Source organism: Phacochoerus africanus, chromosome 3 (assembly GCF_016906955.1).
Source record: "Phacochoerus africanus isolate WHEZ1 chromosome 3, ROS_Pafr_v1, whole genome shotgun sequence".
NCBI classification, from domain to species: Eukaryota; Metazoa; Chordata; class Mammalia; order Artiodactyla; family Suidae; genus Phacochoerus; species Phacochoerus africanus.
In genome coordinates, this window is record NC_062546.1 from 139,929,960 (window position 1) to 139,955,232 (window position 25,273).

General features: G+C 40.8%; 1 protein-coding gene across 1 annotated transcript in view; it reads right to left on the minus strand.

The window, feature by feature from the left end:
• Positions 1–3,066: 3,066 nt before the first annotated feature.
• The window catches only part of STK39 (serine/threonine kinase 39), a 306,680-nt gene continuing 284,473 nt past the window's right edge, over positions 3,067–25,273 (minus strand). Inside the window, exons 17-18 of the mRNA XM_047772806.1 lie at positions 14,632–14,696; positions 3,067–4,280 (exon numbers count right to left, since the gene is read on the minus strand). Coding sequence (XP_047628762.1) covers positions 4,206–4,280; positions 14,632–14,696 — 140 coding nt within the window. The 3' untranslated portion in view covers positions 3,067–4,205. The remainder of the gene's footprint in view (positions 4,281–14,631; positions 14,697–25,273) is intronic.

Here is a 25,273-nt window from a genome sequence, read left to right on the forward strand (position 1 = left end):
GTAGTAGCTGATATGATAATTGTATAATTTTTTCTTTGGTTCTCAGGTCCCCAAATTAGTCCTGACAAGGCTTATTGAGCAAGGCATGAGAAGACAGGTAAAGAAGTATCACTGTTATTGGACCATGCTTTTTCTCTGTGGCAAAGGAGCATTAAGCATTAACTGGAACATTCTGGAAACAGGTACTTTTGACTAATTTTTATTGCTTGTCTAGCCCAGTGGAGTGCCAGCTCCTCTTGTGTGGTGTTTTGTGATGTTCTATCTAGGACTCCTGAAGGAGTCAGTCAATTCATCATATTTTAGGTATGTGCCCTTTCGTCTTTATATGCAGTCAACATTTTAGTCATTCTTAGTAGTGAACATCTGAAGCAGCAAACGCTAGGAAATACTGAATTAGCTTAAAGGAAACACTCCTATTTTCAAAACTTATTACTTGAAATTTTAGTTTCTGCCACTATACAATGGAAATTGTCACTTGAAAACCATTTGCTTATGGCTATTCAGCCTATCAACAGACCTCTTAAAACTCAGAATCCTGGAAAGCATTATATAGTTCTAGGTTGGGATATTCTGGTCCTGAGGGGAATATTCTTGTTCTACTCACTCTGACACACCACGTATACTGAAACCCAACCTGCCCATAATATCCTGGTGAGAGCCTGAACTGAGCTAAGATTGGACAATAATTGTATGCAGCAGAAAAACAGGGGTAAATTTGAGTTCCTTTAATTGTATCATAACTGAATAAAGCTGTTTCTAGATGAGAGAGAAGCATGCTCTCTGCTATAGGGATGGATAAACATTTTAATTTAAACCCGTTACATGATTTTAGTATCACAAACTCAGGGGGCCTACTAAGCAACAGGTTCTGTTATCAAATCTACCTCTAAGACCAAAGACCTAAGATCAGTTACTATCAAATGCAAATCATAATTTTTGGCAAAAGTCCTCCAAAGTTATTAATTGGCTCATATTCACCATCTCTGTAATTTAATGATTTTAACTGTAGATTCTGCTTCCCATTTTTAACTTGGAAGGGTCACCAGCAAGGTATATTGCTTAACACTAAATAGACTATAGGTGCACTAACTGAGGGGAGTGAGAGAAAATCCTGATACAAAATCTTCCCATGCAGGGATCATTGTAAACAGGACTAGATTTATTTTTTGAGGGAATTCTTGGCTCTTACCCTAAAGACTACTACTTCATCCTATTCAGACAGGATGAAGAAGTGACAGGAAGATCTATATTTACCAGCATATAAGATACATACATAGGGAACTCTACAGGGATATTTTTTTGGAAAAAGAAATTTTCATCACACATGATTTATAGGTGTCTCTGAAAGTTGCCTTATATACAGAAAACCATTTTGTTCCTATAAGAACAATAAAATGAGATAATGGTAGCTTCCTTCTATTTTACGTCTTTGCAAGCTGACCACAACATAGGCACACGGGCTGCAGGACAGTTTTGTATATATTTAGGTATGAGGTGTGCTTTGGTTTTAGGAAGAGGTGTAAACCCTCCATTTTGTCAAAGCTTATGAAGTGTCTAAAACAATACCAGATATCTGTATTTAGCAAAGTTTAGGTCTCTGCCAGTGAACAGAAGCACAATGTGTCATGTTTAATCAAAAGTTTAAGAGAAACAGTCACAGAGGATTGCCTAAAGGAAATGTAGCCCACACATTCCCCTCAACTTTACCTTTGTTATGTCTTTCCAGACCATAGGTGAGAGTTAACACCTTTAATCATGCTCTCAGCTCCTTGCTAACCAGCCTTTCTGATCAGAGACCCTACCTCTAGGCTCCCAAGGAAAGTACTAGAAAGGATAAGTGTTCAAAACTTGCTATAAATGTATCAAATGTTTTGAGATTTTTCTGAATACATAACTCAAACTTCCTAGGAGAATTTCATCTCAGGCACCAGTACTAGGAAAAATCATGTTTCTCTTAACTTGAGAGGAAAAAATGTTATTCTTCACTGCTGATGGGTTGGAAGCCCTAACCCCAATCCATGTCCAGCTCTAGCAATTTTGCAGGGCCTCATCCTTAACTTCTGCATCCTGACTTTACCCTTGCATTCATCTCATTAGCCAATTCTTACTGACTCAACCCCAATTTCTTTATGTATTTGAAAATCTTTATCCCAGTATATAAATGTAAGCTCCCTCAGATGCCACCAGGAAAGATATGGGAATATGGGCATAAAGAAATAGAGCTATTACTATACTGCAAAATAAGAGTTCTGTAGTTCTTCACGTACATTTTACACTGAGTTGAAGTTGAGGGTCTCTTCTTAGGCTGTTTTGTCCATGAGTCGTGCAGAAGAGTGTTAGGAACATGCTGCGGCTGACACGAAGCTGGGGCTCTAGGAGGACAGCTCTGCAGGTAGCTCTGGGAGGCGCTCTGGACAGGTGCCATAGTCACTGCAGCCTCAGCACCCACAGCACTAAGCTGAAGCGGTTGGAAGGAATTCTTTTCTCTTGTCCCCTGCAGCCCTGTGGTTTTAATTTAAAGACAGTCTGTCTCCATGGAGTGTGAATATTTGTCTTTCATTCTCTCCTTAAGCTAATTGTCAAACCAGATTCTCTGAGACTGGATGGATGCCTTCGTCTTCCTCTGGGGCACTTTTTGCCAGCTCATTCTTACTAGGTATTTTATGAAAGCGCTAAATATCACTGCAGCAATGCAGATACTATCTAGAGGAGGAATGAAACAATGGGACACTATTACTTTTGTGCAATAATACACTTTTATTTTCCTTTTACCTTTGCAGTCATCTTCGAGTAATCGGTGTGTAAACAATAGAATGGAATGAAATTACATTAAATTGTATGCAAATGGCTCTAGAACACCTTAACAATTATGACAAGGCAATTATAAATAATTTTTTTTCCTTAGTAATATATATCTGCTTTTTGAAGTACATTAAAGAGCTGCCATATCTAGGGTTAGCCAGGAAAGAGCAAATGGTACCATCTGGGAGCCACCTCCCTTGAAAGTTTTAGACGCCAATTTTGAAAATCCTAAAAGGTTACTATTCCATAATATATAGTCAAGCAGAGGTTGAAAGTATTTATTCTTGAAACTTAACAGTGTTTTACCTTTTTAGTCATTGCACAAAACCCTTTCTATTATTTTTCACTCCATCTGGGTATTCTGCAGAATTTCAAGTAAAACACGGATTCCGGTAATTTCAAGTTTATCACCTTTGGAACGACAGATCCTATCATTTCAGGAGGAGTCAAATCAGAGGTGGGTACATAATTAGCAAATCTAAGAGAATGGCAACATTTGAAATAGCATTCTAAACAGTTCTGGTGAAGCAAAACTTACATATGCCACGTTATGTAAAGGAGATTTTAGATCTGAGACTATTCCAGAGTAAAGCAGCCTCAGGCACATTCTTAATATGAAAGTGTTTTTTGCAAGGCACCTCCCTTTCCCAAGAGACAATCAGATTGTGGACTGGTTTTTAGGTAAACCGAAAGAGTAAGCATTCTAGTTCCTAATTCAGTCATTTCAAAAATCAGAAGTTATAAATACTCCAAAGATAGACCTGAAACTTTTTTGTTTAAATAACAAGAGAGTAACTGCAAGAAGCATATAATCAAAAACTTTTTTTTCCTTATAGCTAATGTATGTAATGCATAAATATATGAAAAATAAAATTCACAGTCAGTTTTAAAACTAGAATTCAAGTTTGGCTAATAAATCTTAATTTTATAAGTATATTAATTTCTAAATACAACATAAGAGGCAGTATTGTCAGATGTACAATTAAAGTATTAGAACAGAAAGAACAATAATGAGAGAAGAAACAGGCTTCCAATAGAAAAAATTCCTTTTGTTGCCAATAAATAGGACCACCTGAGTGTGTTTCAGATTCTTTTCTCTTAAGGGATATCCAAATTGATTGCTGAGGATATTAAATAGCTTTTGGAAAAATGAGCAACAGTCGTGCAGCTGTGGCAATTGCTTGTTCTCATACTGTGGGTTGCTAAAGAATAAAGCAGAACTCAGTGTTGTTTAAGTTTAAAAAAAAATTCTTTTTTTTTATCCCCTTATGTTGAAACCGGCCTCTTCACAATCCTGTTGATTTTGCTGGGGGATGGGAGGAAGTGGACAGAGGGAGGGAGGAGGGTTGGGGGGCGTGGCAAGGGGAAGAGTGACAGATCAGGGCGACATCAAGAGACAGACATCAGCTGACACTCAACTGAGCAAACCCAATCAGCTTCACTTCATCAGGGATCTCCGACCCATCACAGCCAGAAGCCTGGAAAGGGAAAAAAAGAAAAACCCTCAATGCCAGTTGGTCCCTTGTTACTGGTTTTTTACAGACCTGTTCACAGGAAGGCAGACCCAAGCCCAGGCATCCCATCTCTTCCAGGAGGCCTTCTAAGGATTGATGGCTCTCTTCAGTGACTCTGGGGTCTGAACGATCTGAGAAACCTGGTCACTGTGCCACAAAGTATGGCAGACAGGGGAAGGGACTGGTTACTAGTGAAAATGCCACCACTGCTGCTGCTGATGAACCCAGGACGGCCAGGAAGGGACATGAACATCCTCAATAACTCGGGAGTGCCTTTTTAAAAAGAGTATTCTGCAAATGAGCAAAAGAGCCCTAACAGGCCCCTCAAGGGTGGTTTGTTTTTCACCAAAATCATCTCCTCTGTCAAATGGCCAGAAAAAAAAAAAAGTGGTCGTTAAGTAGTGGAACGGGTCATGATGGACAACTTCTGTTGCAATACTGGTGAGTAGTTTTATTTTTATAGGGAACTTGCTAGAACATTTTTTTTTCCCCTAACAGAATTAGTAATAATCTAAGACCTATGTACTGCCTAAAATCCGCCTAAGTTATCTTGTGCCAAATCCATTATCATGTCAAAACCCAAAGAAACTGGAAATAAGCCATTACCCATCAAACCTCGCACTGGTCCTAATTCACAATGGATTCTTCTTTTTGACCTCCCTCTCCTACACATGCACACAGATCACCATTCCAAGCTGCCTCTTCACCCCATGAAGCATCAATCAGAACCAGAGTTACGTAAGTACCACAAATGGGGTGAAAAAATGTTGAATGCCTGGGAATCAGCAATTAATTACCAAAGGGCTGTACAAACCTTTTCTTGGCCCAATTTCTGCTATAAGTTATTGTCAAAACAGTTTCCCGTGGTAAAAAGCCCCTTCCAATCATTACAGTGAATCTGCTTAAGCCCTGCTCCAGAGAAACAGTACATCCACCCAGCCCTTTGCCAACCCCAGCATTTTCCCTTAAAATAAGCAGCTAATTAGAACATATAACTTGAATATTTTAAAGTAATTATCCTTAAAATAACATGCAGTGTGAGCAGTTATGCTTATATAAGAAAATCCACAGCCTAAGGAGTAGGAATATTAACAGTGAAATAATTTACTTGAAGCTTGTCTAATGATGTCTCTAGTTTCACTTGACAGATAAGATGTTCACTGAAGTACAGTTTTCATTGTTTGCACTGCCAGGGGCAGAAAGATCAGAAACGCTCCTTTCCTTTTCACTGTTAACAAAGCAGTGTTGGCTTAAGATGGCATTTCAGCTAAGAGGTTTTCTGGTAGGTGCTTGTTGTGCCCGGGCTGCTTATATTTACCACCCTACCAATTTTCTCCTCCTACCATTTCTTGATCTATCTTCTTAAACCTTTCCTCCTTGGAGATGTCCCCAACAATGTCATTTACTCAGCCCATTGACAGGGACAGAGATAAACTGTGTAGACAACTGACAAACATCTCAGGTCAAGCTGCTGCCGCTGCTGACAAAAAGGTCAGGCTAGCAAGTGTGAAGCACATCAGTGTATCTGCAAGCGACATCAGAAATTAGGGGATGTGAATAGTGGGAGGTTAAAAAGACTAGAAATAAAACCTTAAATCTTTCTAGTGAAGAGTGATGGGCATGAGAACTGATAATGAAAAGGGGCCATCAAGCCAGTGATTATGTGAGTACCTGACATAAGAGTCCCCATCCCATCCTGTGTTCTGCTTCTTGGCAAAGAGGCACCAGGCCAGGAGGTTTAGCTTTGCTTCAAGGCACTCAGCCCTCCCTCCCCTGACTATCTCACTAGCTCTCTCTTAAGGCTGAGTCCTTGTTCTTCTTGTGGCCACCAAAATGCTAATGAGGGCAACATGCAAAGGTCGCTAAAATTGAGAGAAAAGGGAACAGAGACTCTTTAAAGCACCAGTTCTCAGACTTTATCAAGAATGCCATACACTTATGCCTATGTGGGTTATATTTATTGTACTGACTCAATTAAAAAAAATTTACCTATAGTAAAGTACTAAACATATTTAGAAACATAAAATATGTTTATGTAGGTTATAGTATACTGTCTTAGAAAATATTTCTAAAGTACTAATTCCTTAAACCTAACAAAAACAACTCCATGGCATGCTAACAAATAAAATCTTCATGAAAGACAACCATGGTTTCCCGAAGCAAAAATCTGAGAAGTGGCACTGCTTTCCAGTTTTTGCCAGGCTATTTAATGTCTTGCTATTATAATAGGAGATGGTTGGATCGTCACGCCTGCAACTATTTTCGCGCTATTGCTCTGTTTTTTCTCTAAGTATATAAAGAAGAACAAGGCTCTCACAAGTATGCAGCTGGAAAAGGGATGGGTATTTTAGTAGCCCGTTCAGATAATTGTGGACATCATTTGTTACTATACCAAAACTTGGCAAGTAGTATTTTCTTAAAGCTTAGCTGCAATGTTGGATGTGAAATCAACTTTTTATGACTGTTGTATTAAAATCCATTGGTCTATTCTGCACTTTGAATGGATTTTTTATTCTTTTTTTTGTCTTTAGGGCCACACCCATGGCATATGGAGGTTCCCAGATTAGGAAATCAGAGCTGTAGCTGCTGGCCTATGCCAGAGCCACAGCAATGTGGGATCCGAGCCGCGTCTGCAACCTACACCACAGCTCACAGCAATGCCGGATCCTTAATCCACCGAGCAAGGCCAGGGATCAAACCCGCAACCTCATGGTTCCTAGTCGGACCACTGAGCCACAACGGGAACTCCTGAATGGATCTTTTTTTAGCATCACTGAGCTATGTGAACCTCCCAACTGTTGATGACTATTAACCATCACCAACATCAGAAAAGCCTTCAGGTACTAGGGGGGTGGGGGGTAGTTGTCTGTCAGGCTTACAGTGGCAGATACACGTTTTCTAAAGTCCTATTTTTGCTTGAAAGCAGAGCTTTCTTATTGACAATATTGTCAGTTGTTTTCCTTGAGGTGTTAGGTTTACTTGGTTCAGTATGAAAAAAAGGTCTGCCAAATTCCTAGTCCGAATAGCTAGTGTTTGTCAGTTGTTCTTCCCAAAGTGGCATTCCATGAAAAACAATGGCTAGTTGGGCTCACAATTTGAACCATCTCATTAAGGCTTTTCCTGGAGATTGACTGTGGTGCTTCAGGACTGAAAGAATGCTTCCCATCTGTCTCATGCAGAATATTAAAAGGATGTGTTCTCAGGTGGGGATTTAAGCCAGTGTCACTTATGTTTTAAATGTTCTTTACTGAGTGATGGAATGAGAGCCCTGAAGACAATGGGCTACTAGTATGGTTTGATGTTCCTGCCCTGATTTGTGCCAACAGGAGTAGTTTTAACCACAATGGCTTTTACACTAATGTCAACACGATGGAAAAGGCCAAGTAACGTTTTAGTATTATTACAAAATGTTCTAACATTTGGGATCCCTTAAAAGGGTCTCGAGGAACCCCAGAAGTTCGGGACTCACATTTTGCTAATCTCTGCTTCAAAGGAAAATGAACACGTAAGCAGGAACTTAGCGTGATACCGCAGCCTCACTGCTTACACTCTAGTGTGCCCGTGATCTAATTCCTGAAAACCCCCACTGATGCATCCCTCCTGCCAGACCAGTTGGGTGGGGCCTGCGTCCCATGGAGGAGCTGAAGATGTGCTTGTCTGGCAACCTTCCACCGCCAGCCTGGGTACCCTTTGGAACCACCTGAAGAGCTCAAAGACACACCCCTGACATGTCCACTCCAGAGATTGTGTTTGCATTGGTCTGGGCTGTGTCCTGGGATTTTCTGAACTCCCCAGGTGATTCAAAGGTTCAGCAGAATTTGAGAACCTCTGTTTTACCCTGGTGCTCCCCAAAGTGTGAACCTGTTTCCTTTGGAGCAGTGGTTCCCAAACTTCAGCATCAGAATCACTTGGAGAAAGTCACATCTTCCTGTGCTCCATTCCCCTGAGATTTTGATTCCTTAGGCCTGGAGTGGGGCCCTGGAACGCACATTTTTATCAAGTTTCCAATTTCCAGGTGAAGCAGACACTATCCATCTGGGGACCACACTCGCAGAATCATTATTTCAGACTGAACAGGAGACAGAGCTATTACAGGGACCTTTTGAACTGACAGTTTCAGGAGGGGTAGAAAGTCAATACGCCGATAGTTTTTCTATCATTTCAATCCTGGTTTTACCTGTACTTTGGGAAATGTCACTGTAGTCATCAGCCTCCAAATTCACCTAAGCTGAAGGTCTCTAAAAATAAGGTTCTTTAATCATTAATTACCAAAATGCTTATAAAATTGCTATCTGCAATGCAGTTATTAAACTTTCAGTAACTAAAATCCATACTGCTTGAGTAATGTGTATCACTTGGATGTTAATTACATGTAGAGATGACCCTTGAACGATGCAGGGGTTGGGAATGCCAACTCCCCAAGCAGTCAAAATCCTCATATAACTTCTATTTGGCCTTCCCTAAAACTGGTTCTTCTGTATCCTGGGATTCAACTAACCAGGATAGTTACTGCAATGTCAGAGGGGTTTATTGAAAAAAAATACACATCTCACTGGATCCCTGCAGTTCAAGTCCATGTTTCAAGGGGAAACTGTACTTGCAATTGGTATTTTATCTTCAAAGACAAATAAAATATTTTATATTTTCACTAAAGCAACTTCAAAAATTCCACATTGAAAGCAGCAAGACTTACCTACTTTACAAAACTATGAGGCAGCAAATTAAAAAATGAGGAACATTTATGACATGGGCAACTAATCATTGACAAAGGAGGCAAGAATATATAGAGAATGGAGAAAAAGGCTCTTCAACAGGTGGTGCTAGGAAAATTGGACAGCTACATGTAAAATGAAATCACAACATTCTCTAATATCATGGGCAAAAATAAACTCAAAATGGATTAAAGAATTAAATGTAAGGCCAGATTCTATGTAACTTTCAGAGGAAAACATAGGCAGAACATTCTGACATAAATTGCAACAATATCTTTTTTGATTCACTTCCTAGAGTAACAAAAATAAAAACAAACAAATGGGGCCTAATTAAATTTAAGAGGCTTTGCACGCAAAGGAAACCATAAACAAAATGAAAAGACAACCCACAGAATGGAAGAAAATCTTTGCAAATGAAGGGACCAACAAGGGATTAATCTCTAAAATATACAAACAGCTCATGCAGCCATAAATACACGGCATATATGTAATGACATATAATGGCATATGTATAAATGGTCACAAGAGCTAAACAGATATTTCTCCAAAGAAGACAGATGGCCAAAAAGATGCTCAACATCACTAATTATTAGAGAAATGCAAATCAAAACTACTATGAGTACCAGCTCACACCATCATCAAAAAGTCTATAAATAAATGCTGTGGAGGGTGTGGAGAAAAGGAAACCCTCTTTTTTTTTTTTTTTTTTTGGTCTTTTTCTAGGACTGCTTCTGGCGGCATGTGGAAGTTCCCAGGCTAGGGGTCTAATCAGAGCTGTAGCTGCCAGCCTATGCCAGAGCCATAGCAACGTGGGATCCAAGCCACATCTGTGACCTACACCACAGCTCATGGCAACGCCGGATCCTTAACCCACTGAGCAAGGCCAGGGATCGAACCCACAACTTCATGGTTCCTAGTCGGATTCATTAACCACTGTGCCACGACGGGAACTCCAATGGAACTCTCTTACATTATTGGTGGGAATATAAATTAGAGCAGTCACTGTGGAGAACCGTATGGAGGTTGCTTAAAAAACTAAATAAGAAATACTATATGATCCAGCTGTCCCACTCCTGGGCATTTATCTAGAAAAAAGCAAAGTCTGAAAAGACATATGTACCCCAGTTTACTGCAGCACTATTTACAACAGCCAGGACATGGAAGTAACCTAAATATCTATCAACAGAGGAACAGATAAAGATGGTACATATATACAATGGAATACTACTCATTCATAAAAAAGAATGAAATGATGCCATTTACAGCAACATGGATGGACCTAGAGATTATCCTACTAAGGGATGTAAGTCAGAGAAAGGCAAATATCATGATATCACTTATGTGTGGAATCTAATAAAAATGACACAAAAGAACTTACTTATAAAACTGAAACAAACACACATTTTGAAATCAAACTTATGGTTACCAAAGGGGAAACCAGAAAGAGGTGGGATAAATTAGGAGCATGGGATTAATATATACACAATACTATACAAAAAATAAATAACAAGGACCTTCTTCTGTATAGTGCAGGGAAATCTACTCAATATTCTGTAATAACCTATATGGGGAAAAAGGAATGGATATATGTATACCTGATTCACTTTCCTGAAACTAATACAACATTGTAACTCAAATATACTCCAATAAAACTGAAAAAAAAAATTATGAAGACTTACAACAATAAAACCATACTTAAATGTTAAACCTGAAGCACATACTGCTTGAGCTGAAATGCCCTCTATGCCTGAACCACTTTGTTCAAAGTGCCAAGGTTTCTGATCTCCTTGCTCTCAGCCAAGCCAACATACTTATTACCTGTCAAATGAAGCTAAAGATCACACTGGGCAGAGAAAAACAAAAAAAAAGTAGGTATACTTCTTTAAATAACCAGTACCCTTGCTGCTCAGGCCATTGTGTTACTTATATAAGCAGACAGACAAGATAAAGAGTTACCTTCTCAAACCTGAACTAAGTATTTCTCAGAGTGATGGGTGCTGGGAGAGGAAAGAGACTGGAGAATGAGCTCTCTACATATAGAGTGCTTCCCAGCCTGGGCTAAACACTGGAATCCCCAGGGGGTGCTTTCAAAGTTGCCAAAGCCCAGGCTGCACTAAGAACAATTAGGACATTAGGACATTTCATTCTTTTTTATGAATGAGTAGTATTCCATTGTATATATGTACCATCTTTATCTGTTCCTCTGTTGATAGATATTTAGGTTACTTCCATGTCCTGGCTGTTGTAAACAGTGCTGCAGTAAACTGGGGTACATTAGTCATTTTTTACAGTGTTCCCACTGTTCCTTGAGCAAAACCACTGGGGAGTCAAATGAAGAACCATAGTACTAACAACTCTTCTTTAGACAACTTTCTCCTTTAGAAGCAAAGAATGCACTGAGATTAAAATGATAAACAGCAGAGAGATAAAAGGACTATGAGCAACAGCAGGTTAGGAGGAAAAACGCTCCTGAAATACTTTGATCTTTTATTCTTCAATAAAATAACCAAACTGATGAAGCCAAGTGCATTTGGATTTCTGCAGTTTTACCAGGATGTTAGTGTCCTATAGAAGATTAAGCCGAGAAGCAGTTCCAATGAGCTCTTGTCAAGTGGATCTCAAACTGTTTAGCAACTGACAACCAAACCCCAGGTTCTAACCAGGGCTGGATGGAGAGTTAAGTGACAGAAATAGAAGATCACTCCGGAGTTTGGCTTTATTTAACATCTTTACCTTTACTGGGAATGCCATACATTACTACATTCTCAAGCTATAGGGGGAAAAAGACATTTGTACAGCTTCTCTTGCAGGGGTCCTGAGCCAGACAGACCAATATTACTCACTCTGCTTAAGGAAAAAAGAAGATCTAGTCTAAGCCAGTGTAAGCATATCCAGTTATCCCAAAGGGTGAATCCACAAAGAGAAAAGTCTAAAATCATAAAGCGCAGGGTCCTGCCTCTAAGACTAAGTAGCTAGCTGTTGAGCGCTGAGAGCTCTGATGCTGGAACAGAACTGAATTTGTAGCCCTTGCACTGTGTGCTCCTGAGCAAATTAACCCACAGAGCCTCCGACTCTCGAGACATAAAATGGACCCAGTGGCTTCACTATCTACTGGGATCATGAGGACTAAATTAACTGACAAAGTTAATAAAATAAAACCCCTATGCACTGCCGTGGCAATGGTGGGGCCACAAGAAACAGCAATGATTCTCGTTTCTGCAGGCAAGGCCAAGGAATTTTAAAAGACTCTGTAAAAAGAGGGCATGAAGCAGAAATCACAATCCTAATTATTTTCTAGGGATCCAAACAAATGTAAAGGAAAAATAAATAACGATGGCAGAAGTTTTCCTGAATGAGCTTCGTGTTATTTCCATACGTGCGTGACTGAGTCCCTGCTATGTGCAGGGGATCCAAGACAGAAATCTCTGCCCACCTGGAGTCTCCGCACTTATGAGAAACATGATTAAGATTCCACCCAATTTCTTTCTTTTCTTTTCTTTTTTTTTCTTTTTTTTTTTTTTAGGGCTGCACCTATGGCACATGGAGGTTCCCAGGCTAGGGGTCTAATCAGAGCTACAGCTGCTGGCCTATGCCAGAGCCAGAGCAATGCCAGATCCGAGCCCCATCTGTGACCTACACCACAGCTCACGGCAACGCCAGATCCTTAACCCACTGAGCGAGGCCAGGGAACGAACCCACAACCTCATGGTTCCTAGTCGGATTCATTTCTGCTGCGCCACGATGAGAACTCCAGATTCTACACACTTTTAATATAATACAACCTTTGGGGGGAGAGAATACAGGAGGAGCACTGAGGCCAGGACTGGATGTCAGAAAAAGTTTGTTGGAGAAGTGAAATGTAAGCAGAAAATTGGAACATGTGGAGGTGCTGGTGTGACACAGCTGGCCTGGAACAGCTGGGAGAGAAGGATATTTTACTAAGAGGGAACAGCACATCCAGATGAAAGTAGGAGCCAGGACTAGAGAAAGAAGAATGAATGGAGCGGGGCGGGGTGGGGGTGGAGTGGGGGGCATAAAGCAAGGTAAAGCAGAACTTAAAGGAAGTCTGACCAGGGAGGGAGCTAGAAATGGGGATGAAAGGGAGGAGAGACTCAAGAGAGGGGACTCCAGGGAGCTAGAAAGTGATGAGAAGGGGAGATGGGGAGAGTTTCCCCACCAGTCTTACTGCTTATCTAGGAACGGGAGAGTGGGCGTTTTTTACAAAACCTTTAGCAGTATTGCTACTCCAGTTTTATGGTTAAGCAAGTTTAGAGACAAGGGGAATAAACCAGAAAGTTTTAATCCCTTATCTCGTAGTTTATATATTCAAAATAAGGAAAGTGTTCTGATTTTTGTAACTTCCTTTTTGCAATGTAAAACAATGAATTGAAACACATTAATCTTGGCTTCAAATGCAGGCACAGGGTGCCATTTTCTCATCAATATATCTTCATATACACAAAACATGTTTACAAAGATGCAGGAGAATTAGAAACATAACAGAGGTGACAGAAGAGTCCCAAGCTAGATAATTTTTTCAATTTGTTAAATTTATCACTCTGTGTCTGACTAAAATGTCCTTTTATTATCAAAACAAAATGAATTTCTTCAGATAAATTCTTTCTATGAAAATCTTTGTGTTTTTCTTTTATCACTCAGCCTGGCCATCTGAAATGAGATGAGAAGCAAGACCCAGAAAGTTAATTAGCACTAGGCTAACATTTACTGTAACTAATCATTTAGCACTTTTTGGCTGTGCATATTTTCCACTAAATTTTCACGAGAAAAAAAGACAGATCATCAATATATGTTCTGCACAGCAAAGTGCTGGTCATCTAGATCTTAAATTGCTTGCAGCATTCGGACTGGCCCTTGATAGGATTAATTTATAGCTTAAAAGTAAGTCACTTAATGTACTGTTTGCAAAAACTTTCAGAAAAATAGTCACTTTTGACTATGTCGAAGTCTCACCATTTCTGGCCATGATCAAGGTCTCCTGATTTCACGAGGAGCCCAGAATGCTCTCAATATCTATACCTCTGTGGCCACCCTCGTTCTTAAATTTAAAATCTACTCGTGCAGAAAAACTACTCCAATACCTCCTCTCCACGGGACTCTGTTATTGTAATTTGAAATGTAGAGCTAAGATGTTGTCTTTGTTCACTAGCCTTCAGTGAGCTGTTCTACAATCACTTCCAACTACTTAAACCATTTCCACAACAACTGGCCTCAATTTTTAAAAGTTAGAACCACTTGGCTGTTGCTTCAGGAAAGCTTTATTAAGAGTGTTGCTAGGAACTCAATTTCATTTTGTCTTTACAGTGAAGTCGCCATACAAACTGGAAGCAAAATGGTACCGGCTTCAAGAATTTTCAAATGGCCACTCTAAAAGATGTGATGGTAAAAGAACGAGCTATGCTCATGAAATTTCCCATCACCATCAGAAATGTTCCCAAATGTTGACCAGGCAAATGATGAATGCAAAATGGATCCCTCCCACAAAGGCCCCCAAAACAGCATTAGGAAACAAGTTAATATATTATTACTCCTTGATGGAACGGCATGGCAAAATATTTACCTTCTTTCCATAACGTTCCACTTACCAACTTAAATGTCAATGTTTTTAAAGCTTTGGGATCATCTACAATCTTCTGTAAATTAGCAGCCACTGTAAAACACAAACATGGAGAAAAAGCATCCAAAATTATTTCTAGTAACACTGGATTTCCACATCAGTGATTCAGAAAATTTGACTAATGATGCAATAACCTGCAAAATCATTTCTTTTACAGACATTACAGTCTATATAAATGACCAAAGTACTCATAAAGACATTTTCTACAACAACCTACATCTTCAGCACATCTGAATCACTATAAATTGACCCCACATTTTATACACTAAAATGAGAAATTACTTTCTAATGGGAAGTAGAAATGAGAGTAGCCCCCAGTGTTTCTGCTCCCTGGTTTTTCTCAATACGCATGCCTAAGAAACCTACTAGCCAGGAGAGGGTGGTACAAAACAGAGAGGGGAAATATTTGCACAGACCTGTTTCTTTGGAAATAATAGGTCGGCGCATTTGAACTTCTATCCCTATAAACCCACTCAATTTTCTGCATCCATTTTCACCAAAGCAACAACATACAGTGGATAATCACCTCCATGACTCAGGCATATGTTTTAGTGCTTTTAGAGCAGAAGGATCTGTCAAAGCAGGGAAATACCACCTTGAGCAACACACAGTCAGCTGAACGGGGTGAAGCACTATAGGCTGACAGTCTGGAGCTTAAATAGTGAAGCTGTGTTTTTAGCATGAACCAGGCTCAGAGACCCGCCCTGCTCTCTGTGGTGCCATGATGTATTTGATGCTCTTGTAGAGAAGTCAGCCTTTCCGGCATAGGGTACTCTTTATGAGCAGAATTCTCAAGAGGAGATGCAGATGGAAATTTAACACCCCGCTCTTTCCACATCTAAGTCTATAAAGTACAATGCACTCAAAGTCAAGTGCTATGGTTCAGGGGGAGCGAAGTTACTACTGAAGAAATTAGGGGAGAAAGTCTCTATCATTATAATTTTTCTTGAGGAAAATCCCCTGCTGCTTCACTAACTAGGCATCTGAAAAGTTATGCATTTTAAGAAGAAACAGGAAGAAAAAATAGTAACCATTTTAAAAAAGTGTTTCAAGTAGAAAGAAAATCTGTGCAAATTTTATTTTTTTCTAAGGTTGACTAAAAACTACCTAAATACATGGATTTTTGGCAGATTAGTTTATTTCATTTAATCCATCTGCTGTGGAGGAGAAAAAAAATGAAAATTGTATCTTCACTGTGACCTTTTTCTCTTCATAAACCATAATTTCAAGCACTATTTTATCTTCATCTACTGCCCTCTTAATCCTTCCATTCTGAGTGATCTGCAAAGTGTCATTTTTGTTAACACCCCTCTCCCCCACTCAGCGTTATCTTTCACCCCTCTTGGTTTTTTTTTTTTTTTTTTTTTGCCCCCACAAGCAAACTCTTACACATACCAGGTATGCATCCTGGGCTACCAACCTCAGTCTAGTTATCATCACCAAGCTTCTTTGGGTCTCCTTGAGAGTTCTCTGAACTTATCTCAGACACTAAACTCAGTAATCCATGTAAGAAACATTGGCTCATGGAGGAAAAAGCTCTGCTGTGAAATTCTGCCCAGTGAAATCCAGTACTCGCTGTGTCAGGGCATTCTGACTATATGCAAATTGCAGCAACTGGACACAGTCACCATTTTCTTAAAGCATAAAAGTGTTCTAATAGTTCCTCTGACTTGGACTGATTTCATGAGTGGCCATAAAGTCTTCATATGAATTTCAGCCCTTTCATTAGAGAGTCTCAGTTAATGGGGGTGATTTACTGCCTTGTTCTGGGTCATCTATTTCCAGTCTGCTCTATAATTCTGCCAAAAGCAGAGCTCCATCCTACATTAATTCACAGCCCTCTCTTTGGTGGACATGCATCTGTGCTAGCGCCAATTTCCAAGGAGTAGGGCTAAACAAGTTGTAGCCTGGAGGGCAAGACTGAGCCACCAGCATCTTAAGCAATCACCCCAGCAACCATGGTCCCCAAGTGTGATTCCTACACCTTGGGGACATTAGAAATTCAAATTCTGTCTTCTGCTCAAAAGCAAAAATAGCAAAACTGGCCACTTACCTGATTACTTATCCCAGCTGCTAGGCTTATTTTCAATTTAGCTGATTCTAATTTGTTGTAAAGTGCTATAAAATACTTCCATTTAACTGACATCACATAAAATTCAGGGTGATGCTAATTTCTCTTCCAGTAGCAATGCTCATTAAAAAGATGGGTGTCACTGTTTTCTCCCTTCTCCTGACTGTGCACCTGGATTTCTAAAATAAAAACGCTCCTTACCTGGAACGTGAGCTGAGAGGAAGGGCTGGCTAGGGCTGGTTGTTACCTTAGAGCTTCTCAAGTAGTGCTGACAGCTTCGTGTTTTAAGATACTCTAGTTTGGAGTTCCCGTCGTGGCTCAGTGGTTAATGAATCTGACTAAGAACCCTGAGGTTGTGGGTTTGATCCTTGGCCTTGCCCAGTGGGTTAAGGATCCGGTATTGCCGTGAGCTATGGTGTAGGTTGCAGATGCGGCTCGGATCCTGCGTTGCTGTGGCTCTGGCATAAGCTTGGCAGCTACAGCTCCGATTACACCCCCAGCCTGGGAACCGCCATATGCCACGGGTGCGGCCCTCGAAAAGGAAAAAAGACCAAAAAAAAAGAAAAAAACCTCTAGTTTCCCCCCCAAATATGGGGCTCCTGAACCCTGCTTACTAAGCATGGTCCTCACTGCATTTCTGATCCCAACCGGCTTTTTCCAATAAAGCTCATTGCCCTAGTTTCTGATCAAGACTCTGTTTTATTCCTTGAACTTGAACCTGCTCTCCTCCCCAGTCCACTCTTTTTGGGATCTGTGCACTTTCTGTCTCTTGGCCACACAAGACATAATACTCACCAAGGCCCCAGAGAGACTGTGGCCCTCTAGTGTGAACCATCTGTTTCTTGATATTTTTTTGTCCCTGTGTCACACTGCAGGCTTGAGAAGTTTCTATTTGCTTTTTAGGATAACATCTGGTCTCAGGTACGGTAAGTATTGTACTTTATGAAGCTGTAATAACATCATTAAGAACCACATGGAAAAAGACACTGATGCCCTGTACCTCCCTGAATTTAAACAGAGAAGGCAATAAGATTGTCCTGGGGCTAATCCATCAGAGACAAGGCAGCAGAGCTGACATTTCCCTGGCAAACTGAGTCGGGCATTCTCCAGACACTGCTTTCTCTATAAACTCTTTGTAACCCTCGGATTCTCTACACCTTGACAGTTCGGAAAGTAACAGTTAGATAATGACTGTTTAACAGCCTGTGTTTGTATTCTGAGTGATTAGTGAAAAGATCCACTTTTCTGCCCCACATACCAGTGTATTTCACAACAATCTCATCTAGCACTGATGTTCTGACGGAGGTGACTTAATTTACTTAATTCAAGTTATTCTCAAGCAAAAGCACGCCAAATGAACACCAAGTCTGATATATTCCCCTGGAGGAAATTGTGAGACAGACAAAAGTGCAGACCCAGGTAACCTGACAAGATGATAACATCACAATATTGTTTTACTCAAAGACACACCCTGTACATTGCACTGTTGGAGAAAACAGCGTGAGACTGCAAAGAAAGACAGAGACATGGGTGTCAAAAGAGAATCCAAGCTCTAATAAGTAAGGAGAAAAGGAGATGCTAGGAGGGTGAGTGTCTCGTGGTTACTGCTATAACACTAATGCAAAATTATGGCTAATTAGCACTCTATTTGGGACAAAAGGAAAGAGATTTCCCTTATTATCTCTGCTAAATCTCCAGGCTCTTATGTCCATGAAATGTAGCACAGCGTGCGAGAGCCTGAATTCTCCAGCCAGAGCGCCTGGGTTCAAATCCTCCTGTGTGGCCCTGTGAACCTGGGCAAGGTTCCTTAGCCTGTTGGTACATGAGGTTATACATCTGTAAAATGTGGATGTTAATGGTAGTGCCCGACAGGGCTGTTTTGAACACTGAGTTAATAACAAAGTGCTTAAATAGTGCACAGAAACTGACTTCTCAGTGCCTCCAGGGCTCCAGCACAAATGCAGCCGCCATCATCGCCTTAAGAATCCTATAGTAACCTGCTTCCACCCCAGTCCCTCAGGTCTAGCCCCCACCCCGCAGTCAGATGCGCCTTCCAACATGCACTCAGACCAGGTGACTTTTCTACTCAAACCCCTGTGATAGCTTTCCCACCCAGAGGAAAAACAAGAGTCTCCACAAGGAGTTGGCCTCCTGGCCCAGGTCTGACCTCATCCCTCAGCTTTCTTTCTTGCTGCCCCTGTTCCAGACACAAAAGCCTTGGTGCTGCCCCTTGAGCCTTCAAAGCAGGCTCCCCCCACAACCCCAGACCCTCTCTACCTGCCATTCTTCCGCCAGAAATGCTGCTTCTCTGTGACTGCTCCTCTCTCTCCAAGTGGCTGCTCACATGTCCCTGGCTACCCGATCAACACCCCTCCACAGCTCTACTCTCTAGTTCCTTACCCGGATTTTTTTTTTTTCCACAGCATTTATCATCACTGCAAATGCTATTTATGAAATTTTGGATGTGGCTTTTCGCTTATCACCTCCCACCCCGCCCCGAGGAATATGAGCTCCTAAGGGTGTAGGAACTTTAATCTGTCTGTTCACTGCTTTGTTCCTCATGCCGGACACATAGTGTCAATATAGAAGGTTCTAAGATCCTATAGGAGAATTATTCATACCTTACAAGAATTTCTACAAATATGTTTCCTAAGCAGTAATCTCATTTATTTTCCAAAAGCAAATTAATTAACTCTTGGCTCATCTCAAGTGAATATCCTAGGCAACCATGACTTAAAAGATGGGCCATTTTTCTTTTTCTAAAAATTGAGATAGAATTAATATGGAATATTAAACTAGTTTCAGATGTACAACATATTGTTTCAATGTGTATATCTATTATGAAATGACTGCAGTAAGTCTAGTTAACATCCATCACTACATGCTGGGCCCTGGGGTGTAGCCATGGTGAGTTTGCCAAAGTCCTCTGACAGCTATTTCTCAGTCCACCATAGTCTTGTGAGTCTTGTGGACATTTCAACGCTAGATGGGTGGTTTTTTTTTTTTTTTTTTGGCGGCGAGGGGTGGGGTGTCATCTCTCAGGTGCAATGGTGGAGTTTAAGGCAAAATTGTGCCCCTTCTACCTGTTTCAAGGTGGGTCTTTTGCTCATTTGCCTGATATATAGGCATTGCCTGATATATAGTTCACTTTGGGGTTTCTTTCAGAGGAAACTATTCCATACAGCTATAGATTCAGTGCATCTGTGGAAGGAAGTGAGTCTAGCATCCTCCTGTGTCACATCTAGAACTGGGACACAGGATTTGTGTGTGAAAGCTATTGCTTTCACTTATTATTTCTAATCCATCTGCAGTTTCCAACAGTTCTGCCTTTAACACAGGTTTGAAATGGTTTATTTCTCTTCATCTCTACTATCTCCACCCCATTTCATCCACAATGAATCACCAAGATTGGCTGTTTTTCTTTTTTTGCTTTTTAGGGGCCGCACCCACAGCATATGGAGGTTCCCAGGCTAGGGGTCCAAACGGAGCTATAGCTGAGGGCCTACACCACAGCCACAGCCACATCAGATCCAAGCCTCATCTGCGACCTACACCACAGCTCATGGCAACACCAGATCCTTAACCCACTGAATGAGGCCAGGGCTCGAACCTGCAACTTCATGGTTCCTAGTTGGATTTGTTTCCGCTGCACCACGATGGGAACTCCAGGATTGGAGGGTTTTCATTAATTTTTTTCAGAGTCCAGGTGAGTCCCCAGGTAAACCAGCCACACTAGCATAGGTGATCCCCAGACAAAAGGAATCTACAGTGGGTGGTAGGGGAGGATGTAGTGAGCATCATGTGACCTCCAGACCAGCTACCGCAGTGAGGACTAGAAGTCACACCACTCCCTAGGGAACAAGACCAACCCCTCCTGGAGGATCCATGCGGTGCACAGGGGGACAGCCATGAATACTGTATTGTGCAGCCCAGACCTGCTCTTCAGGAATGAAGCAACTGTCCTCCCATCTAGTGGGTTATGGTGGCTGATGACCCTCAGCTCATCCCTCTTTGGGAATGCCCTTTGCCAAAGAGTGCTGTCTCATCCCAAGTTGGTGCTCTCCCCAAAGGCAGCCTGAACCAATGACTGATCAATAAGCAGCAAGGCCTCACTGTCTCAGGGCAGGACTAGGAGTCATCTTTGAACCACAGCTCCCTAAGGGATTAGAAGGAGCCTTTGCTGTGGTCCAATTGTAGCTGAATGCCTCTGTCTGCAAAAGTCTACTTCCTTCACTCTCTCACAGATGTCAGTCATGAAACCATCCTCAGAAAACCACCTGCATGCAAATCTATGCCTCTGAGTCTTCTTCCTGGGAAATCTTAAGACTCCATCCACAAATGGAGGACATGGTACAGTCACCTTAGAAAGTGTTTCCATTATCGAAATTTTAAGACAGTACAAATGATAAAATATTTGAGAAAAGGGAGAATCAGTTTATTTATTTATTTATTTATTTATTTATTTATTTACTTCTTAGGGCCGCACCTGAGGCATATGGAAGTTCCAAGGCTAGGGGTCAAACTGGAGCTACAGTTCCTGGCCACACCACAGCCATAGCAACGCCAGATCTGAGCCATGTCTGCGACCTAAACCATAGCTCTCAGCAATGCCAGATCCTTAACCCACTGAGCAAGGCCAGGGATTGAACCCACATCCTCATGGATACTAGTTGGGTTTGTCACCACTGAACCACAATGGGGACCTCCCAAAACCAGTCTATTATAAAATAGCTTTCTTTGCATTTCACTCAAAATTAGGCTCCCAGGTGAAAAGAAAAACTTGTAGTTAGAAGAGATTTTAGGAATGTTACAGTTACTTATAAGCAAACAATGCTTGAGATCAAAATTTTAAACAGAATTAAGTATTAGTAGTATTTACATACAGCAGGAAGAGATTACGGGAAATCAAAGAATCAGAAACATACTTGCCATTCTCATCAAGATTTGGGTAAATTCCAGTTAATTACTATTATCTGGGCATAATGGGAAAGTGGGAAACAGTATGGAATAGGTAAAGTGGCGGGTATTGAATCTGTCCTTTAAAATGTAATAATAAAATTGATATTTTCATCTTGAGTTTCCCTTACTGTACCTTCAGGTCGGGCTTTATGAACTGGACCACAGTATGGTAATGGAAGGGTCTGATAATTGTTGTGTTATTATTGTTCATTCTGAAAGCCATGGAATAGCATAATCAATTAAATTGCAGCCTCACTTAGGAGGTGGAGGTTATAGACTGGTACGTTTATAGTTTACTGTACGAAGAATGGCTAAACGTTAAAGCCATGCTTGCCAAGAATATTCAACTTTCATCTGAGATGAAGATAAGATTAATTTACTTGCTTTGAAAAAAAAAGAGGATTATTTTTTCAGAGATATAGTTGTTGAAAAGGGCTTGAGTTCTTCAAAAAATAGGATGAATTCTACAGGTGTCATAACCTGGGGTCTTTAGTCTTGGGACCCTTTAAATTATAGGCAAAACGTTGTCTGCATATTTCTGGGGAGAAGGTGAATAGCTTTTACCGGATTCTTATGGGGTCATGTCCAGTATAATCCTAACAATCACTGTCCCAAATGCTCACTACCATCTTCTCTTACTCGAACATGAGCAACATGGAGGTGGGGCCTTTGGTTTATTTTTACAATGGCTTTCCTGAAGTATAACTGACATACAATAAGCTGCACACATTTTCAATGTGGTAAGTTTAAAAAATTTTTTTTCTTTTTATGGCGACACCTGTGGTACATGGAAATTCCTGGACCAGAAGCATAATCATAGCTGTGGCTGAGGTCTACCGCACAGCCATGGCAATGTCAGATCTGAGCCTAATCTGCTACTTATGCTGCAGCTTGGGGCAATGCCAGAGACTTTATTGATTGATTGATTGATTTAAATGTTGATTTAAATATTTATTTATTTAGGGGTGAACCCATGGCATATGGAGGTTCCCAGGCTAGGGGTCGAATCAGAGCTACAGCTGCCGGCCTAGACAATAGCCACAGCCATGCCAGATCTGAGCTGCTCTGTGACCTACACCACAGCTCACAGCAATGCTGGATCCTTAACCCACTGAGCAAGGCCAGGGATTGAACCCACAACCTCTTGGTTCCTAGTCGGATTCGTTTCTACTGCACCACAACAGGAACTCCATTGCCAGATCCTTAACCCACTGAATGAGGCCAGGGATTGAACCCACACCCTCACAGAGAAGTCAGGTCCTAAACCCTCTGAGTCATGACTTGAACTCCTAGTTTTGGCTGCATCCTAGGCACATGGGAGTTCCTGGGCCAGACTGCGATCTATACCATAGCTGTGGCAATGCCGGATCCTTAAACCACTGTGCCAAGGCAGGAGTGCCACAATGTGGCAACTTTTGACACATGTTTGTGCCAGTAAAACCATCGCCAGAAGCAAGATAATGAAGGTATTCGTTACACCCCCAAACTTCCTCAGACCCTTTATTTATTTATTTGTCTTTTTAGGGCCTCACCCGCAACATATGGAGGTTACCAGGCTGGGGGTCCAATCGGAGCTATAGCCACCAGCCTACACCACAGCCACAGCCATGCCAGATCCGAGCCACATTTGCAACCTTTACCACAGCTCACAGTAATGCCAGATTCTTAACCCACTGAGCGAGGCCAGGGATCGAACCCGAGTCCTCATGGAGGGTAGTTAGGTTCGTTAACCACTGAGCCACGATCGGTGCTCCCCCTCAGACCCTTTATAATTCCCCCACCTTTCCCTCTTTTTAATCTCTATAGGAAACCATGGTCCTGTTTTCTGTCACCATAGATTAATTTGCATTTTCTAAAAGTTCATTCAAGTGGAGTCATATAAGCACATACTCATTTTGCCTGGCTTTTCTCACCTATCATAATCATTTTGAAATCTGCCCATACTGCAGGTGTATCATCGATTCTTTCCTGTTTATCCCTAAGTAGTATTCCAATGAATGACTACATGACAGCTTATGTATTTATCTCTTGATGGACATTTGGGTTATTTCTAGGGTTTGCTGTTATAAATGAAGCTGTTATCAACATTTATGTACAAGTCTTTGTACAGACATACATTCCCCTCTAATTTGGGTAGATACCTAGGACTAGAATGGCTAGATCACATGGTAGATGTGAATAACTTTTAAAAAAACTGCCAAAATATTTTTGAGGGTGATTGTGCCATTTTTGTATTCCCACCAGTCATGAATGAGATTTCTAGTTTCTTACCCACTTGTCAACACTCTGTATGATCAGTCATTTTAATTTTAGCCATTCTAATTAATGTGTAGTAAAATCTCACTGTAGTTTTAAATTGCATTTCCCTAATAGAGCATCTTTCCGTATACATATGTGGTGGAGTCTTTTTATAGCCATTTTCTGACAAGGAAAGTATTAAGCGATTTTTTAATGTGTAGATCCTAAGTCTGAGTTGAATTAAAGAAAAAGAAGGAAATAATTATATCATGGAAAGCAGAAGAGATAAAACACAGGACATTCATCTAACTTTGTTTTCTACAGACACCAAGAAAAGACTTTCCAGGTCTTTGCTGTGTACAGTGAAAAGTTTTTACTTAATTATGCTAGATGTCTAGATTCCAAAAGAGGCTTATACTCAGGTGCACTTTCTGGAAATATTATCAAGACTATATGTGCATGAAGGCAAAACATACTCTGGGATTCTGATGACAATCTCACAACCATTGTTGAGGGAGGACTTACATGCAAAGTATTAACTGAGTTCAAACTAAGACAACAGGGCAACTGCTCTCCAGTGCACTGTATGTGGAAGACAATACAATCTGTGTCTCCCTTAGTGCCTCTATCCCTTGACTAAAAACAAAAACACTTACAGAAACAAGTCTATATGACCTAAGTCTGTGTAAGTCCTTAAGCCGCCTTTACAACTTTGAAAAATCATATGAATTTTAGAAAAATTCTCAACAGTTAGAGGAAATACGCTGAAGGGAAACAAAACACTTAACTTCATGGGATTGACTTTTTTCTTACTGTCACTTGCGCTTCACCCTAATCTGTTTTATAAAGAGGTTTTTGCAATAGTCACATATTAACAGGATGCACACACACTGAGATTTAAACTAGGGTCCTCTGGACTAGGAAAAGCTTTGGAAAAGTTAAAAGTAATGAGACAGTAAATGCTACTTAAATTATGGACCAGTGCAGCCAACTGAGGCAGAGCCATCTGGCATAAGCACAAACAGCGGAGAAGTCTGAAGGACTCTGAGCCTGGCACATGGTGGCAGCCTTCCAAACAGAAGCATTTTGCACACATGTGGCCCACCCACACTTGTTTATATTATATGGCACTGCGCCCCAGAGAAAGACACCTACTTTATCTTCACTTCTTGAGTGTTTTCTAAAGATTGTGTTATATCCCAAAGCATTTAAAGTAAGGGTTTAGTAGCCAATGAAAAGTACAGAGCAAGGTTGAATAATTTTCTTCTTCAATAATAAGAAATGGACACAGTTCAAGAGTTGGCTGGGTCTTCATTGGAGATTAGGCCATACTAAAAAATAA